Source organism: Sphaeramia orbicularis, chromosome 11 (genome assembly GCF_902148855.1).
Source record: "Sphaeramia orbicularis chromosome 11, fSphaOr1.1, whole genome shotgun sequence".
NCBI lineage: Eukaryota > Metazoa > Chordata > Actinopteri > Kurtiformes > Apogonidae > Sphaeramia > Sphaeramia orbicularis.
In genome coordinates this window covers 47,768,050-47,788,627 of record NC_043967.1, presented here as the reverse complement: position 1 = coordinate 47,788,627, position 20,578 = coordinate 47,768,050, and the positions used below count along the sequence as shown (strand labels likewise).

At 36.5% G+C, this 20,578-nt stretch overlaps 2 protein-coding genes across 2 annotated transcripts in view; both read right to left on the bottom strand.

Annotated features, from left to right (window-relative positions):
• LOC115428010 (uncharacterized) overlaps positions 1 to 2,986 on the bottom strand; it is a 43,497-nt gene extending 40,511 nt beyond the window's left edge. The window contains exon 1 of the mRNA XM_030146775.1: positions 2,928 to 2,986. The gene's annotated coding sequence lies outside the window, so the exon portion shown is untranslated. The remainder of the gene's footprint in view (positions 1 to 2,927) is intronic.
• A 142-nt stretch (positions 2,987 to 3,128) lies between these two features.
• LOC115428011 (zinc finger protein 583-like) overlaps positions 3,129 to 20,578 on the bottom strand; it is a 40,872-nt gene continuing 23,422 nt past the window's right edge. Inside the window, exons 4-6 of the mRNA XM_030146778.1 lie at positions 17,412 to 17,534; positions 7,117 to 7,521; positions 3,129 to 3,423 (exon numbers count right to left, since the gene is read on the bottom strand). Of these exons, the coding sequence (XP_030002638.1) occupies positions 3,389 to 3,423; positions 7,117 to 7,521; positions 17,412 to 17,534 (563 nt within the window). The 3' untranslated portion in view covers positions 3,129 to 3,388. The remainder of the gene's footprint in view (positions 3,424 to 7,116; positions 7,522 to 17,411; positions 17,535 to 20,578) is intronic.

Here is a 20,578-nt window from a genome sequence, read left to right as displayed (position 1 = left end):
AAGCTGAAATTGAAGTAAAACAAGATGCAAGCAAAGACACTAAAACATAGAAAAACACAACACAGTAAAAGAGATAATATATAGAGCCCCTTTGGTGACATGAAAAAAAATAAATAAAAATAATGCGTGCGTTAGTGATGCGTGGTTATATATATGCATAAGATTTACCAAGTGTGGGCATGCTATTGAAAAGTGTGCACACGATATACCAGAAAATCATGAGCACGATTTATCAAAACATCTGCATGTTATATTCAATCAGGTGCTGTAGTGCGTCCCTTTTCAAACATAAGAGCATCTAGATCTGCAAGCCTTTAAACATGGATTTCCTAAGAGTTTTCCATGGGTTAGGTATGGTGCAAAAACAAATAGTGGCAACTCTAGCCACCCAACAAGGGATAGTGATCAGTCTAGCAATGTTAAAAAAGAAAGCTTAGAGCAAATGGTCTACGCCATCATAATTATGATCATTTACATCTCGTCATTGATTTTCTCTTGCACCAACTCCAAGACCCCGGGAGATTCCATGGGTATCGTTGGATGCACAAGAAATGCATATGTAACAGTTTGCATGTCAGGAGAGAGGATGTGCTCATCATCCTGAATGAACTCGACCCTAAGGACTCCCAATATCGCTGTCGGCGATGCCTCCAAAGGACACTATACTTTTCTCGTGGACCAAACTTCATGTGGTTTGTGGATTTTTCTGACAAATTGAGCCCATATGGGATGAGCATTAACAGTTGCATAGACTGTTTCAGTTGTGAAGTTTTATGGCTCATGCCTAACCCAAGGCAAACTCTTATGAGATCCATGTTTAAAGGCTCGTAGAGCTAGATGCACTTATGTTTGATAAGGGATGCACTACAGCACCTGACTGAATATAACATGCGGACATTTTATAAATCGTGCTCATAATTTTCTGGTATATCGTGTGCACAATTTTCAATAACGTGTGCATGTCAATTAAGTCTTTTAAAGCTGTGGCACCACGACTATGGAATGACCTGCCTCTACACCTACGGTCCATGGACTCTGTAGAGAGCTTTAAGAAACACCTCAAAACCCTCCTGTTCAAAAAGGCTTTTTAGTCTCCCACCTGACCCAGGGCCACCACAAACTGATTACACTCTATGTATTCATCATAACGTACTCCATGTGTCACCCCCCCCCACCCCCCCCAGTCTCTCTATATCTCTATCGCTCTCTCTTTTCTCCTCCTTTACTCTCTCTCTCTTTAACCCCAACTGGTCAAGGCAGACAGCCATCCTTCAGGAGTCTGGGTCTGCTCGAGGTTTCTGCCCGTTAAAGGGAAGTTTTTCCTCGCCACTGTCACCAATCACAAGTGTTTGCTCCTGAAGGATTCTGTTGGGTCTCTGTAAACTTAATTTGATTCTGATTTGAACTGATAAAGCACTTTGTGACTCTGTCTGTGAAAAGTGCTCTATAAATAAAATTTACTTACTTACTTACTAATTGCGACCACATTTAAGTAAATTGTACACACGCTTCAGGAAATTGTGGCCATGCATTACTCCCCCCCCCCCCCCCCCCCCCACACACACACACACACGTCACCAAAGAGGCTCCGTAATAAGAACAGCAAACTAGAAAAACATGACACGCTGAATAAAACATGATGCTGTCAAATCAGCATCAGTTGCCGATTCAGTTGCAACATCAGACAGTTTTAATTTTGTTTGGTTTTATTTATACATTCCAATTTTAGTTCAAAGTCAGTGAGTGAGATCCTTTGCTTCAGTACTTTATATGATAAATGGCTGTCAATCAGTATCAGTCAGATGTGACTTTGCATCTTGTTAAACCCTGGGCCATTTGTTTCTAGTGATAATCATTTCAACGCAACACAAAACAATGGATTAGGAGATGGCAGAAGCTTCATTCATAGAAAACCAAGTTATGATCAGAAAACAGCAAAGGTAAGACAAAATTCCTAAACATTACATCATAATGTGACTTTTTGTCTCATTCGGTGAGTTTTAGCGGAAGATAAATAATACTTGTAGTTGAATCTGCTTAGTGTTAAATTAATGGTGCAAAGTTTGTCACATTGGTCTTTTGTTTTATTAACTTATTCTTGATAAATTCTGGTCTGACTTGTTTTCAATATTTGCTAATTTAACTGCTTGTGTGGATTGTGTTTTGTTGTCCAACAGTTGGTTTTGTTGAGATTGTAGCTGATGTTCCTCTAGTTAAGTGAATGTATACCATGTGTACATTGCTACAAGCATCATAAAGCATTACCATGGCTACTGACAGAACAACAGATGCCAACCTGATAGTAGTGTAAGCTTCACTGTCTGCTCTTCCTGCTGACTGATCCACTCATCCTCCTGTTCCTCTTTAATGTGGGGGGGCTCTGGGTCCTCCTGGTCCACATGGGGGCTACATCCCTGCTGCTCTGGGGGAATCTTAATATCTGCATGACCCAGTGGGAAACACAGACAATAACAGCTGTGACAAAGCTGATTTTCACTGAGCTATTTCACAATGAGAAACATCACTGTCCCAAAATAAACAATGGATCTTGAGCGAAAGTAGAATGTAGATAAAAACAAAACATAATGTCCTGCGCACTTTTAATTGAGCGGAAGTAGAATGTGGATTAAAAAATAAAACGCTCATTTACAGTTTAGCTATAACGTCGCTCAGCATTTAAAGAATGCTTGTCAAGTCTCTAATCCAAGAAAGCATTTTTAAAACAAAAAAGTTTGAGGTAAACAAACCTGTTTGGTGCACGGTGTCCGGTAGTCTGTGGTTTCTTTTCTTGTGCTTTTGGGAATCACTGAGTTTCTCCTCAATCTCTGCGATGCTTCTTTGAAATACTCCAAATATCTCCTCAGCAGCCGCAGTCAGTATCTGCTCCACCGACGCTCTCAGCTCTAGCATTTCACACATTTTACCACTTATTTGCACACACCGTCAGAAATACATGCGATTCTCTACGTCACTGTTTACAGCTAAACTAACGCCAGTGGCTCTGTGCACATGCGCATAAGGAGTGAAGCTCAGCCGCCCGCTGATTGGTTTACCGATCCACGTAACTACATGCACACAAACGTCACACAAAAATATATTTTTAAAAAATAGTATAAATTATTATTATTATAGATTTACTCTTTTTTTGTCTCTTGGCTGGAACGGTGCATGACTACGAGCAGAACAAAGCAGTACTGTACTGTATGTTCCAGCTGATGCAGGAGAGTTTGGACAAGAAGAATTTTGACCTCAATCCATAAAGGATCACTTCTGCTCATGAGAACAAATCCAAAACACTTTTTAAGATATGTGATTCACACTAAACATAAAGAGTATGAAATACTGTATTCTGAAAAGGACACAAATTAAGTGGAGAAAAGTCAAGTATTTACCTCTGAGGTGGAGTAGAATTAAAGTATAGACCTACAGAAAATGGAAATACTCAAGTAAAGTGCAAGTATCTGCCCTTAAAAGGTTATTAAGCTGAATCTTCAGAGTGATATATTTAAGGGAGTAACTTAGAAAACATGAAATGTCCTAAAGCAACTTTGCACTAAAATGAATGACCTCTCTCACTTCAACAGGATATTTCAATTAAAGTCTATAACTACATAGAAAAAAGCTGATAATATGAACTATATGATGGTTTTGTGTTTTTAATGTCACTGGGTGATATTTATTTAGTAGTTCTTCTATAGTAGAGGGAAATTTCCTGAATACATTTTTGGGTGTGCAGAATATAAAGAGTTTTTTGCTGATAAACACCACCCTCTCGAGGTTGCATCAAGGTTTATTATCCTGCCCCCCAAAGAGGAGGCAAGGGGTATTGTTACCCCACGCACTGAAGGGGAGCAAGGGCAAAGGGTATTGCTATTCATCACCCAAAAGGGAGACAAGGGGTATTGTTTTTAGCTAGGTTTGTTTGTTTAACACTTTAGCAGCAAAACTATTGGATGAGTTCATACCAAATTGGGTTTATAGATTGTCAGTGACCCAGAACAGATGTGTCTGAATTTTGGAAAAGTACGTAAAAGTTTACATTTTTTTAATGAATTTTTTTAAAATTTCTTTTTCTTCTTCTCCCATTTACTTATAAGCTAATGGGCGAAATTTCCCATGTCTATGAAAACACAGATTTTGTTTCAATTTACTTCAAACTTGGCACATATATAGAGGCAACTGATATGATGATATCAGCAGGCTCGATGCCAAACTAAGCTACAATACCTGCGAGGTGCAGGGTTTGGTGTGCTTGGCACCACTTGTTGTTGTTTTTGGTTTGGTTTGTTTCTTTGTTTGTTAACACTTAAGCAGCAAAACTATTAGTTGAATTCACACCAAATTGGGTTTTGATTGCCGGTGACCCAGAATAGATGTCATTTCATTTTGGGATAAGTAGGTCAAAGTTCACATTTATGAATTTTTTAAATCTTTTTTTTCCCCATTTACTTCTAATGGGTGAAATTTCACAAGTCTATCAAAACATACATTTTGTTTAAATTTGCTTCAACCTTGGCTCATATATTATGGGATGCTGTTTGTAAAGCGGCTCATGCTAAAAAGAACAGCAAGATTTTGTCACATTTAGATTTAATATTTAACATTTACATGATACATTTAATATTTATATTTAACTATTTCATATATTTCTAAGATGGCAGATATTGCTGTAAATGTCCTAAAAGGTGACTTGAAAAAATTCATACTTCTACTTTTTTTTTTCTTTTTTTTTACATTTCTAAATGTGACAAAATATAGTTATTTTTAGCATGAGCTGATTTACAAATGGCACACCATAATATATGCAGGCAACTGATATGCTGAGATCAGCACACACATAGACATGATGACATCAGCTGGACTGATGCCAAAATGAGCTACAATACGTGCGAGGGGCGGGGTTTGTTGTGCCTGACACCACTTGTTTACTTATTTTTGATGTTGAAGGTGATCCTAATGGAATGCAGAGATATCATTAGGTGACAGTGTAAAGGCCAAGCATACATTGAATAGTAGTAGTAAAAATAATCAGTCCCTTCAGAAAAACGCAATTATGCAATCGCATAATTCAATGCATAATCAAGCAATCAACACATATTATGCAAGGGTCTGCATTTTTTTTAAAGGATGCAGATTCACAGCAATAATAGTATATTTCCACGCAAAAGATGCAAAACATACATGATTCCATAATCTATGCATTTTTCCACATAAAGTTCAAAAAAATATTGCATTATAACTTGACACGGGTAGTGATGTAATATGCAACGTGCAACATCATCGGCTTGTGTGTGTACAGATGGTCAACTAACCGCAACCTTAGAAAAAAATCCTGCAAGATGATATAACATGCCGACAAAAATATCTGCAAAAGACAGAGCAAACCAGTACCCTGATGTCCTACACTAAAGTGGCAGCACATTATTTTGTACCCCCTGCAACTGTACGTTGGAACATAAGACAAAATCAGCGCTGGAACCACTTTACCAGCATGAAACATTTGAAAATGGTTTCTGCTACAGTGATAATGTTATTAGAAAATAAATGTCATAACAGCCTTGAAACAGATGGCCTATTCTGCCTCACTTTTGTGAGGGAGGAAACAATTTTTTTATTTTTGACACTTGCGACTCATTTATGCCATGCTTAGAAAATAAAGAACTAAAACATAACCAGCACTTTCTGTGAGGTAGTATGTGCTTACTTCTTGTATGTTTACTTATTATAGGATGTAATTAAACATTTTTCATTTAGTAGTAGTCTAGTTAGAACAGGGTATGGGAGAAAAATCAGTGTTTTTCATTGAAACATGTTTTTCCAGTTCCTACATATTTTTGCAACTTTGCACATTTTTTGCAAATTCTCGCAATGTTGCCACATAAAATCACATAATAACCCTGTATATTCCATCGCATAATCAAGGATTTATGCCCACATTTTTCTGGAGGAAATGAATAATAATACAACATATATCTTAAATGGAGCTTCACATATAGGAGACTTAGTGGTTAACATTATTTATTTTGGAAAGATTTACATGTAAATGAATGACTAAATAAAAGTGAGGCTTTAAAAACAATTAAAAGTCGATGAAATAGCACCATGGCTAGAGATGAAACCCACTTATCTGAAAATACACTTTTTGAGAAAACTAAAAAAAACTTGCAGAATACAAAACAATATTAGAAATCACTAATGTCTCACATTACTTGCAAGTACGTCACCATCCTGATCAATCTTCAGTCTGCTCATCAGTATCTGCCCCTCCATGTTCATCTGGATCTAAATTCATTGTTGTGTGAATTTTACTGCCTTGTACAGATTGTCATGTTTTATCTGAACTGGAGTTTTATGTTGAAAAAAGTAGTCATTATAAACTTAGTGGATGGAAGCCTTCTTTCCTGTGTGTGTTAACATGTCTCTTAAGATTCTGTTTATAGGCAAAACCTCGCTTACGAACTGAACAGCAGAAAGGCTTTTCTCCAGTGTGAACTGAAATATGTTTATTAAGATTACTTTTAAGCACAAAACCTTCCTTACAAACTGAACAGCTAAAAAGCGTCTCTCCTGTATGAAGTGACATGTGTTCCTTAAGTTCACTTTTATGCACAAAACATGTCTTACACACTGCACAACTGAAAGACTTTTTTTTTGTATGAACTGACATATGTCTCTTAAGTTTACTTCTTTGCAAAAAACCTTTCTTACAAACTGAACAGCTGAAAGGCTTTTCTCCAGTGTGAACTGAAATATGTTTATTAAGATCACTTTTATGTGCAAAACATTTCTTACAAACTGAACAGCTGAAAGGCTTTTCTCCTGTATGAAGTGACATGTGTTCTTTAAGATTACTTTTATGTGCAAAACCTTTCTTACACACTGAACAGCTGAAAGGCCTCTCTCCTGTATGAACTAGCATGTGTCTCTGAAGATCACTTTTATACGCAAAACCTTTGTTACAAACTGAACAGCTGAAAGGCCTCTCTCCTGTATGAACTAGCATGTGTCTCTGAAGATCACTTTTATAAGCAAAACCTTTGTTACAAACTGAACAGCTGAAAGGCTTCTTTGTTGTGTGGACTGACATCTGTGTCTCCAACACTGACTCAAACTTACATGTTTTATCATCCTTGGTGCATTGATGTTGTGTTGTTTGACACGCCACATCACTTGTAAGGAAGTCATTATTTTGGATGCTGTCTGGTCCTGATTCTCCATAGTAATCTCCGTCTTCTGGTTCCTCTGTGTTCTCCTCAGTTTGACTTTGATGAAGCTGTGAGGACTGAGCTTTATCTTCATCATATTCACTCTTCACACGAGGTGGAGTGGATGGGAACTTAGTGATATCAGCCTCCTCTAGCCCTTGAAGCTGTTCTCCCTCCTGATTGGTCCACAGGTTCTCCTCTTCCTTGGTATGGGGAGGCTCTGGGTCCACCTGGTCCAGACTGGGGCTCCTGTCCTGCTGCTCCAGGGGGAGCTCTTCTTTCACCATCCACAGCTTTTGGATGGCTGCAGGACACTCTAAAACACAGACAAACACTTTCATCAAACATATTTTCACAATGATGCCACCAAAGGTCAGACATTCACCTTGTTAGAAGCCCTTCCTGTGAATGCACATATTTGCGTAACTTACACAAAGACTGGACCAACAGAATTCAATGTTTGTGTCAAATGTGTCCAATAAATGCTCAGTGTCCTCAGGCTCTATTCACTCATCACAGTGCCTCACAGATTGAAATCAATCTTAGATATCATATTTTGCATTACTATTAAAGTTGATCTGACAGTTTAGTTTTGTTTGGTTTTATTTAAATATTCTAATTTTAGTTCAAAGTCAGCGAGTGAGACCCTTTGCTTCTGTACTGTATATGATGAACGACAGCGCACCAGGTCTACAGTCATTATTAAAACAGATGTCACTCAGTAACAGTCAGAGGTGACTTTGCATCCTGTTAAACCCTGGGCCATTTTTTTCTAATGGGAATCATTTCAATGCAGCACAAACAGTCAGTCTTTCTCAAATAGGGGTATGCATACTACCCAAGGGGCACCTGGAAGAAGTCCAGGGGGTACTTGAAAAAATTTGTATTTTTTATTTTTTAAATACATTAAACAAGTTATCATGTTCTGAATACAAAATAAATAATGAGAAATAATGCTGAAATATAAAACACAAAAACATTTATATAATACAATTGGCATTATTTCATTTTAATAGTATTATTTTGTATATTATTACTGTCAGTCATCTTGTTTAAGCTTTGGTAACACTTTAAGCACATTTCTATTTTTATATTATTCAAGATGAGTTTATTTCCGTAATTAAGTAATTATTTATTGTTGATGAAACGTTAATTTGTTCATTAATGACTGTTTAATTTATTTTATCTTATCAATGGAAGATGGCACTTTTCAGTTTATATTTTACACACAAAATTTGGCTATAAAGACTTGTTATTTTTAATATGTTTAAGTTAAATATATGTTGTTGCTTTACAAAGTTTTGAAAAATAAAAACACCTTTAGCACAGGGACAAATTTTGTCTAAATGTTCCAATCAAAAATGGTGAAACAAGAGTTGGGGGTACTTGGCTAAAAACATATATTTCAGGGGTTACTCCACTGTAAAAAGTTTAAGAACCACTGGATTAAGCAATGGCAGAAGCTTCGTTCATATAAAGCCACGTTATAATCAGAAAACAGCAAAAGTAATACAAAATTCATAATTATTACATTATAACGTGAATTTTTGTCTCGTTCTTTGAGTTTTAGTGGAAAAGAAATAATGCTTGTACTGCTAAATCTGCTTAGTGTTCAATTAGTGGTGCAAAGTTTGTCACATTGGTCTTTTGTTTAATGAAATTATTCTTGATAAATGGGCCTCCCTAATCCGAATAACGAATGACATGGAATAATGAATGACCATCAAAATTTGGCATAAGATTTGGTGTAACAACTGCTCCCTTGTCATTCGGAATAGTGTAAATGGAATGACAGCTATAATGGGAATGACAGATGACTTCAAATAATAAAAAACGATGTGTCGGTTTACTGGCTGGCTGGCTTCTAGTAAACATAGTGAACAGAATATGGAAGTAAGAGCATTTAACCCCTGAAGTTAGCTGTCAGTGGAGCCCTGGTCTGCCGGCTGACCTCAGCTGTAAGTGAAGGTCCAAGGAGCCGCGCAAGCCCATCTAACTTGAATTTCAAAATAAAAGCATTTCTGTATCAACTTTACGGGACTAAAGCATCCCGTCGTCTTTCTGACATATTAGAACCAAGGCATCTCGTATGTGCCATGACATTTCTATGCGCACTGTTGTCGATCAAGTTGGAATAAAATGTTTTTTATCTCTTCCCATGAAATGAATGTGATATTGTGATTTATTCTTGATAAAGTGTAACTGAATGCAGTTGGTATGTAATCATTGCAGCTGGTCAAAGGTGATTACTGATGTGTATAAATAGGAAAAAAGGGGAATGTATCTGAAAACGTAATTATTCCAACTTTATGCACCGCACTGTACTTCTTTTAAGAACCTAATTATAGTATAATTCTTCTAAGTCCATTTGTTGGATCTGTAAAATTCTGTAAAGCATGAATTTACTTCTCAATATGAATAATGTCTTTGGTTTTTGGTCATAACAAATGTCATACAATTCAAATGGGCAAAAATTTTTATTTTTGATTTGTCTTAATGACATCTTAGCTTTTCCCATTTTGTCAGAGGAAAAACTACAACATCAGCTTGAGCTGGTTATAAAATTTGTTTCTAAGTATGAGGACTGCAGTTGAAGACAATTTATTTTACATGTCAGCACTGAAATAAACTGCTAGTTCTACATGAGTAGCAGCATGTCATTTTATGATAACACAATAATAAATCAAGCCTGCAGGCTTGGAAAAACTTGACTCAGGTTACAGTGTCATATAATTCAAGCTGGCAAAGAATCAAACTTTTCAATCAGCCTCGTTATTATTGATGCAAAATGCATATACATTAAATGCAAATTAGAAACAGTATTTTGCATATTTTTGTGACTTTCATGAAGCTTGTTATCAGAAAATTGAGAAGTTTTGAGGACATAAGAACATTTTGAGTAATACAAAATGATAATTTACAATCAGCCTTGTAAATATTTATTTGATAATTTTTGCAAAGTAGTTGTTGGTGTGTTCTTCGAGTGCTCTTTATGTGCTATTTTTCTAATAATTTGCTGACAAATAATACACAACCGAACTGTATATGTAGACTACGGAGTCCAAGAGCCCATGTCTCTAATTTACAGGGTATATAAAACCACTCAGCTCAGGAGAGGAACAGAGGGCTTGGATGACATATATAAAAACAAAATCTGTGGGCATAAACAATTCACATACAGCTTAAGTTCTCTAAATTTTCAGCTAACAAAAATGAAAAAAAAAAAACCTCATAATGTTAACTTAATGGTAAATTGTACTGTTTATATAATTTTATAGATTTATCATGTTATGCCACCTCCTACTTTGAAGCTGCTGTATTACATTAAATAGTCAGTTAATTATACCTTTTTTTTTTTTTTTTTTTTTTTTTTTTTTACATTTTGTCTCTTAATTACAACTTTGCCAAGTTGTAAGGAAGTCTTCCTTAGACATATCAGCAAAGTATGTGTTTATGTCTGACACACTTGATGACGCTTAGGATAGGTTTACTACATTGTCTTTAACGTTTACACAACCAATGACCCTCTTTTCACTTTCAACCAACTCATTCATAATTAGGCTATACATTTGCAGGCAAATGCTTCACAGAAGATATCTGGATGTTATGTCAAAAAGTTAGTATGCAAAGTACATGCACTATTTACTATCAAGTACATTCCTTTCTGAGGCAACACAGGAACAAAATCAGTTTAATTATTTATTTATTCATGATGTTTACCAATAATGTAAAAGGACACAAATAGAAAAGTGTAAGTAGTAAAAGGAGCAAATCTAAAATGTTTACAGCAGGATGGGGAGGGTTTCTATGACTTTTGTAGCCAGAAAAGGGGCGGAGTCAGTTGTAATGTTAGCAACCACGCTGAGCGACAAGAACGATTAATGTAGTTAAATGTGAGTTATGCCTCTCAACACTGACTGAATTTGTAATGCATAAGAATGACACTGTTTTCTCCTTGTTATAATCTCTATCTCCCTCTCTAAAGCAAATGACACCAATATCCCATGGAATGACACTGTCATTCGGTAGAATGACAATGTGTTATCCATTCTTATGACCACCATCTCCCTTGAGAAATGGAATGACACTTATACTCAGTGGAATGACACTGTAATTCATTAGAATGACAGTGTTTTCTCCTTTGCAAGCAACTCTAGATCTCCCCCTCAAAAAATGGCATCACACAGATACTGGGAAGAATGACAGTGAATTTCAGTGGAATGAATGTTTTCTTAACAAGTGTCATATTCCTTTCAGTTGTGAGATACAGTGCAGGTATTTTTAATTGAAATGACAAGACGACAGATGTAAACAAATGGTCTTTATTTGTTATAAGGCAGGCATTCAAAATGTCAACATAACTACACAGTGGTATTTATAAACAGAAATAATTGTCCGCTTTAGGGTTTGAAACTGTAAAACCTAATCTGTTAGCACCTGGAGCAAAGAAAGTAGCATCATTTGGCACAGTAATTTATCCAGACTGGCCCGATTTTGTGCTTTGGGATTCAATCAAATCAAGGTCAAACTCACATACACATCAAGACATGCATTAGGTGATGAGTCACTCTTAAAAAAAGCATGTACCTTAGTTTAGTTGCAAGTTGTGGAGAAATGATTAACATGTACAGAAATCGTATTACCTACATAAGCATCATTTAGCCTCAAAATGACTAACACAAAGTGTGCATCCACCTAAATAGCAAAATCTATTCTTAACATCCCCAAGAGTAATACCAAAATCCATTCAAAAAACCAAAATGGAAGGAAGGAAATCAGTTCTAAATACTTAACCACCCCCACTCCACTAGAAACACTGAAGTCCATTCTCAACACCAAACTCCCCACAACAGAAAGTACAAATTCCATTCTAAACCCTTAAATCCCCCTCATGAGAAGTACTGAAATCCATTCTCCTAGGGAATTTCGGTGTTTGGAATGAATTTTACTATTTCTCTTGAGAGGGACTTTAGTGGTCAAAATTAATTCTGGTATTTCACAGGGATTTCCGTGTTAAGAATGGGTTCCTGTATATCTATGAGGAGATTTTAGTATTTAGAATAGATGTCAGTTTTTCTCTTAAGGGGGTTTCAGATTTTTCAGGGTTTTATATATATATATATATATATATATATATATATATATATATATATATATATATATATATATATATATATATCTCCATCCATCTATTATCCTCCATTTTATCCGGGGCCGGGTCGCGGGGGTAACAGTCTAAGCAGGGATGCCCAGACTTCCCTCTCACCAGACTCCTCCTCCAGCTCTTACGGGGGGACCCCGAAGCGTTCCCAGGCCAGCCGAGATACTTAGTCTCTCCAGCGTGTCCTTGGTCTTCCCCGAGGTCTCCTCCCAGCGGGACATGCCCGGAACACCTCCCCAGGGAGGCATCCGAAAAACAGATGCCTGAGCCACCTCAGCTGGCCCCTCTCGATGTGGAGGAGCAGTGGCTCTACTCCGAGCTCCTCCCTGGTGACTGAGTTCCTTACCCTATCCCTAAGGGTGTGCCCAGCCACCTTACGGAGGAAACTCATTTCGACCGCTTGTATCTGGGATCTTCTCCTTTTGGTCATGACCCAAAGCTCATAGCTCATGGATATATATATATATATATATATATATATATATATATATATATATATATATATATATATATATATATATATATATATATATCTCCACACACATACAAACTTTCAAACTGTTTCCTTGCCACTATTTTTGTAAGATTACTTCTACACTTTCACCGGAATTGTCAAGAGACTGAACTTTTTTGCGAACAATCATATTCAGTAGATGAAATCATTCTAAAACTGTATGTTTCAACAAAAATAAGCTGTGATTGTGGATGACATATACAAAGCTGCATTAGTCTATCTCTAAGACGTTACTACTCTACGTTGCGGGCTCTTTACCCGTTAGTCTTACAGCCTTCTTTGAGGAAAAATATGCACTGATACCAGAAATAATATCTAACACTGTTTTTATTCTCTTGCCATTTTGTATGTTAGTGACAATTTTCTGTGTAAGTGACAATATTCGGAAGGCATTGCTCACTAATGAAGACGCATGGATGAGTATCTCTTAAAATAATATATGCATTATAAGTTAGAAGAAGATACTCAGGAGCAGTCAACTACTGTATATACTATTCATTCTGATGCAGGCATTGCAAACAGAAATGATATTTGTCCAACTGCCCTTTTCTGATGAAACTGATACATGTAGCATGAAATCACTGCCTACACTGTCAGCAAAGCACTTACAAATCACTTAGTAAATTTACCATGGCAACACTCAGACGTACAAGAAGACCAGTCTCTGCTCAGATTGAGGTTGTCCAAGACGTCAACTAGTTCTTTGGCTGCTGGCTTTTCCTTTTTCATTTACTTCATCCCTTAAATGATGATGTTCATCTTGATATAACTGTGACTTTTCCATAGGTTCCTTTTCTGTTGTGTCCTGTTTGACTGCTTCTTGAGAGTCAGGAACCTTGCTTTGTGGACTTGTGAGGGTTGACTCATCTACTTTCCCTTGGTGTGTAGCCAAATTAAAACATCCTTGAAATGGGGAAGATGTTTTAATTTGGCTTTCCATTTCATCATCCAGAGCAACTATAGAATCCTCTGCTGCTTCTACATCATAATCGTAGTCATGCTTTCTTGCTTTTTTCCTTCCAGATTTTGATTCTTTGCCTCGTCTTTTTCTCTTCATGATGGAAAGACTGTAGGTTCTATTATCATCAAAATCTTTGTCCCCAATTGCCATACTGACTGCAAGAACATGATAACAGAGTCCTGTGCTTGGACAAGAGCATGATGATGGTCTTGGAAAGAGACGAACTGCACTGACACCCTTGCCATCAATGTTCAGCACAGTGAAGGATGATGTTTGGCTACAAAAGCCAATTTGTCCCTTGTCCACACATATCTTTGCAAGCTGCCGTTGAGTCAGTCTTGATGGTGAAGTCTTTTCAACTTTAGAGGCCACACCATACTTATCCTTTATGCTTGCAACAATATCCTGAATTGATGCAAATTCTGGTAGGTCAGTATTTTGGATAAGATCTAACTTTTCCTTGAATTTTTCCTTGAGGCGGTGATTTCCTAGACCATACCCCGCTCGCCTGAATTCATACATGTAATATGTCTGCAAATAGTACAAAATCAAGACCATCGTGTCAGCAGGCCATTCTTTCCAGTTGGCTTCTTCTTTCAAGATGTAACTGAAGGATTCGCTGATGTTATTTGTGGCTGTCTTGGTTCCATGAAAAGCTGGAAATCTTGAAGTTGTATATCTGCAGGCATGATGTACCATATCATCTTTTAGACTGGACTGGACATAATCAAGAAAACCTTGGCTCCAAAAAACATGCAGTTTGTTCCAGGTGTATTCAAAATCTTCCACTGAAGTCGAGTCAAGCACCTGTTCAATGTGGTCTTTTAGCACCTTTATATCATCCTTTTTGCCGCCATTTTTTTTAACCCATGCCTCCACATCTTTCAGTATATGATTCCGGCACAGGATGTTTGTCAAGCCTGGAAATTTTGATTGGAGAGGTGCCGTTATATCTTTCTCTCTGTCTGTAAGTATAGGTATATCAGAGAAGCTTGTTCCATTCTGTATCAGGTTGAGAGCTTCAGTTAGAAAGTCCTCATGGTCTTTCTCAAATTTCCTGTCATGCAGTAGGAACATTACAGGAAAAATAGGATCTCCTTGGATCATCACATTTCTCATCACAAGAGGAGACACATAAAAGTCTCCCAAGTTGAAAGTCGTATCATAAGATAACAACTGTGGTAAAGATTTGTCCTTTCTACTTAGTCTGATAAGTCTTTGGGCCAGCTCAATACAGCTGTCAAGACCAACATACACCAGTAAGTTTGGCCATAATGTTATTTTCTTGACAACATTTGTGTGTAGAGCAAGTTCGTACATGCTAAATATTTCATCATTGGAAAGTCGATTGTCCTTTCTTCTTTTTAATAACTCATTCTCTACCTGCTTTTTATCTCTTGGTTGGCTGACTGCTATTGATTCAGCTGGAAAATTATCAGACTGGTTTTGATGAAAATGCTTATACAACTCCTGTGGTTTTCTCAGGAAATCTGCTTTTTCTGAAATGTTTGTTTGGACACTTTTTTTGGTTGGAAGGAAAATCTTCGTGCTACTTTTCGAATTTCCATGAGGAACATCTTTTGCTAGGGATGCATCACCTACATAATGAATCAAATACAGATCCTTTTCCTCTCCATCAGCCAAGTTAAACACATGTCGCCTAAAGCCACACAAGGATTCCTTGTTCTTCCCATTTGGATCCTTTATGTAGTAGTATCTTTTGATGACACTTTGTTTCTTCATTCGATTTGAATGGTTGTTGGATCCTTTTGATATCCATCTGTATTGATCATACTTGAAATCAGTCTTTTCTCTTGTATTTCTGGTGTTCGCTCTATAAAGAAATGCATCTCCTCCTTGTGGTCTAATGGGTGGTTCACTGATGATCTTGTCAGCATGCTTTTCTGGAGCCTCTTTCAGTAGTTGTTCAACATGGTTTAAAGTGAACTCAACATGGACATTTTGAAGAAATGGAACTGGTGTTGTTGCAGACACACTGTCACCTGCACAACCAAAATAAAGAAGTACTCGTATTAAGGGTGAGAAAGCTTCATCAGTTTGAGTCCATTTTTTATAGCAGAATGTGGACCCACCCCCCCGCAAAAAAAACAAAAAAAACAAAAAACAAAAAACTGGACCCCCTGTGTCAGTTATAGTTAATAGGCAGTTAATAGACCCGGAAATAATAAGAATAAAGTTGGCAAGTCTGCTCTGTATATGAAGCCTTTGACTTTGAGCTTGAAATGAAGCACTGAACGAAGGTGAAGTAGATGGGGCATAAATTACGTTAGAAAATCTCAGTGCTCCTTGCACGATTTTGGCCATTAATGTGCCTGATATCCATAGTAGTCAGGGTTGTTTGACTTAAATGGTTTGATTTAAATCACTGCAAAAAATTTTTTTTTAAGTTTTGATTTTTTAACATTTTTTCTTCTTTTCTTGTTTGACATTTTATTTATTCTTTGCACTTTTATGATTGATCGAATCTCATCCAAATCATACTGAAACCATTAAATCATTACTGAAACCAAGTGCAATAAGTCAGACACTCCAGTTTGGCACAAACTGAAGTGGCCAAACAGATTTAAAATTTTTAAAATTTCAAGTTGATGGAAACTGAGGAAAACCCGTAATGAATGTAATGATTGATTAATATCAACTCTTAGACTTTTAAAAGTTAGGACTGGTTTTCTTCATTGTGAATTATTTATGGAGAATATTGGAAACATTTACATTGGTCTGATCTCTCATTAGTACGTAACGCTTGATACTATGTACTTTATTTAATTAAAACTGTTGAATATCAACACTGTAGGAATTTAAAGTTTAACGTAATCTTAATATCATCTTAAATATGTATTATTTTACTTATATAGTTATATATTGTTAACAGACAGCGATGCTAATAAAATACTTTAATAATGAACCTACCTCCATCAGTAATTTACATTAATTTTGTATATCTTGTATAATTATGGAAAATCATGCAAAATTCACTTTAGTCCCATAAAGTTGATACGGAAACGCTTTTATTTTGAAATTCAAGTTAGATGGGCTCGTGCGGCTCCTTGGACCTTCACTTACAGCTGAGGTCAGCCGGCAGACCAGGGCTACACCGACAGCTAACTTCAGGGGGTAAATGCTCTTACTTCCATATTCTGTTCACTATATTTACTAGAAGCCAGCCAGCCAGTAAACCAACACGTCATTTTTCGTTATTCAAATTCATCTGTCATTCCCATTATAGTCGTCATTCCATTTACACTATTCTGAATGACAAGGGGGCAGTTGTTACGCCAAATCTGATGTCAAATTTTAGTGGTCATTTGTTATTCCATGTCATTCATCATTCAGATTAGGGGGGCCCTTGATAAATTCTGGTCTCAGTTGTTTTCAATATTTGCTCATTTAACTGCTTGATGTGTGGATTGTGTTTTGTTGTCCAATAGTTGGTTTTGTTGCGATTTTAGCTGATGTTCCTCTAGTTAAGTGAACGTATACCATGTGTACATTGCTACAAGCATCATGTAGCATTACCATGGCAACACAGACAGAACAACAGATGCCAACCTGATAGTAGAAGAAGCTTCATTGTCTGCTCTTCCTCCTTTTCCTCTTTAATGTGGGGGGGCTCTGGTTCCTCCTGGTCCACATGGGGGCTACGTCCCTGCTGCTCTGGGGGAATCCGAATGTCTGCATGACCCAGTGGGAAACACAGACAATAACAGCTGTGACAAAGCTGATTTTCACTGAGCTATTTCACAATGGGAAACATCACTGTCCCACAATAAATAAAGGATCTTGAACGGAAGTAGTATAAATACCCCCCCCAAAAACAAACAAACAAACGCTCATATACAGTTTAGCTATAACGTCGCTCAACATTTCAACAATGTTTATAAAGTCTCTACTCCAGGAAAACAGGTTTTAAAACAAAGACATTTGAGGTGAACAAACTTGTTTGGTGCACAGTGTCCGGTAGTCTCTGGTTTCTTTTCTTGTGCTTTAGGGAATCACTGAGTTTCTCCTCAATCTCTGCGATGCTTCTCTGAAATACTCCACATATCTCCTCCGCAGCCGCAGTCAGTATCTGCTCCACCGACACCCTCAGCTTTTGCATTTCACACATTTTACCAATGTTTCTCCACACACCGTCAGAAATAACATTCGACTCTCCACAACACTGTCCGGACAGCAAGATGGCGACAATTAACTGACCCGTCTCCTTGTGGTCTGTGGTGACCCGATTCGTACCCGGAAACAGGATCGGTACCCCGCATGCGCTAAGCACAGAAAACGCGTCTACATCAGGTCACATGTTTTGTGTTTCACGACACTTTGACAATGGTTCCATTTTAAAAGTGTAAATCAGCATTGTTTAAGCAAAAAGATTCATTTATTATTGAGAACATTTTCTTGTCAGTTACTTTTCCAAAATACTTACTTTATCCCTCCGGTATCCGGGTGCGCTTTTTAGGGACACTTTGCACTTCGTGTTAAAAAACTTCATATTACTTTTCACAATTTAAATAAGGTAAGAGTTCAAAAGTTGTTCATTTGTGCATGATCTTTAAAATTCTGGCCACCAACTAAAATTTGCACATTGTAAACAAAAGAAAATTACAAGACTAGACTAAAACGCACTATTTCTTCCATTATAACCACTGTTTTTGATCCGAAAGCCATTAAGGCATAAATCATGCTTTTACTGATATCTGGGCTTCATTTGAGAGGTGAGGGTCTAAATTAATTTATTAACGTTGTTAATGTTGCTGTTAATCATTGACATATGCCAGGCTGCAAAAAATAAATAAATAAATAAATAAATATATAATCCAATTTTTATGTAGTATTTTGAAAAAAAAAACCCCAACAAAATATATTTTGTCTTTTGCGTCAAAAAATTAAAAAAAAAAAGTGACATCATGATGAAAAGAGATCGTTTAAAAGGTTAAAAAATCTAAAATGAATGATTATTTGATATGTATGATGATTAGGGCCGACCTTGATTTACAAAAATAAAATCAAATTAGAGCAGAAAAATAAATCAGTATATAATATTTAATAGTTTGATTTATAGGTGATCCATTTTGGCACACTTGGTGACAGATGCTAGTATTTTTGAACATTTGACCTAGCACCAAAAATAATAATGCAAATTAACCAATGTTGGAGTTAATCATTGACATATGCCAGGCTGCAAAAATCAAATAAGAGGTAATCCACTTTTTATGTAGTATATTGAAAAAAAATGTTTGTTTTTTTTTGTTTTGTTTTTTGCATCCAAAAAAATGGTTTGTTTACATTACAAACAGCATTTAAAGAGTTTAAAGTAAAAAAAAAATGTGACAATTATTGCGTATTTGGTATTTTTATTTACGGCTCAAGTTGATGAAATAGAAAAAAAGTGTAAAAGAATTAAAAATAAACTGTATGATTTTTTTTTTTTTTTTGACATTATTCCACAAGTGTGAAAAAAAAGGCACACTTGGTGCTTAGTAAGGGCCTTGCTGGACGGGATACAGGAGGGTTATCTTCAGAAGTGGACACTTCGAGGAAGAACAGACAAAGAGGAGAAGACTGTAGCCTGACAGTATCAAAAGAAAAGCTTTGTTTTTATTTTGTAAAGGAGAGAAAGCTAGTTTTATTTTCTTACAAGAAACTCATTCCATTATCACAAGATGAAATGTTCTGGACAAACCAATGGGGGGGTAAAATTATCTTTGACCATGGCTCCACTAAATCGCCAGGACTAGCCGTACTGTTTAATAACCCTCCAGGCAAATTAATTACTTCTACATCAATAATATATATTAATAAACAATACTATATAATAATTAACATCTATGGCTCCAGTATTCATTCTCAAAACAAACAGCTCCTTATAGACCTCTCTGATGCTATTAAAAACATTTGTTTTCTCTACCCAACTATCAGTCTGATTATTGGTGGTGATTTCAACATGGTTTATGATGAGTATCTTGATAGATATCCCCCCAGGTGTCAACAAAACTCTCTGAACGCAATCCTCTCCAATTTCTGTAGCATGCATAACTATTAGATCCCTGGTGTCTCAAACACCCAGACTCTAGACAATATTCCTGGTTTTAACCCAATTGCACAGCCAAATGAAGAATAGATTTTTGGCTCATCTCTCCTTCTTGAATCAGTTTTGTCTCTGATTGTTCTATATCAGCTGCTCCTCTCACTGACCACTCTACTATTAAACTGGTATTCACGACTCCTGATACTCAACACGGAAATAAAGGATACTGGAAATTCAACTCCAGTCTTCTAAAATCCCAACCATTTTGTAAGGTAATTAAAAAAAGTCATCTCCGAGATGATGATAGATGAATCTGTGTTATCTTACATTTCTAAATAGGAACTTCTAAAATTCAAAATTCAGGAATACTCTATATCCTTTGAAAAATCACTCAGCAAAACCAATAAATTAACTGACATTAATATAATTACCGAAATTAACTCCTTCAACAAAACTCTCCCACTGAAGATGACAAAAAAGAAATACAGACTCTGCAGACTAAATTTGAAAGGATTTATTTGAGGAAAGCTCATGGGGCTCATATAAGATCCAGAGCTAAATGGATTGAGGAGGAAGAAAGAAGCATGTCATTCTTCAGTCGGCTGGAGAAAAGTCAAGAAAGAAATGCCATCAAAGCTTTACTGATACCAGGTGAAATTAAAACTGAACCCTCAATTATTGCTAAAGAAAT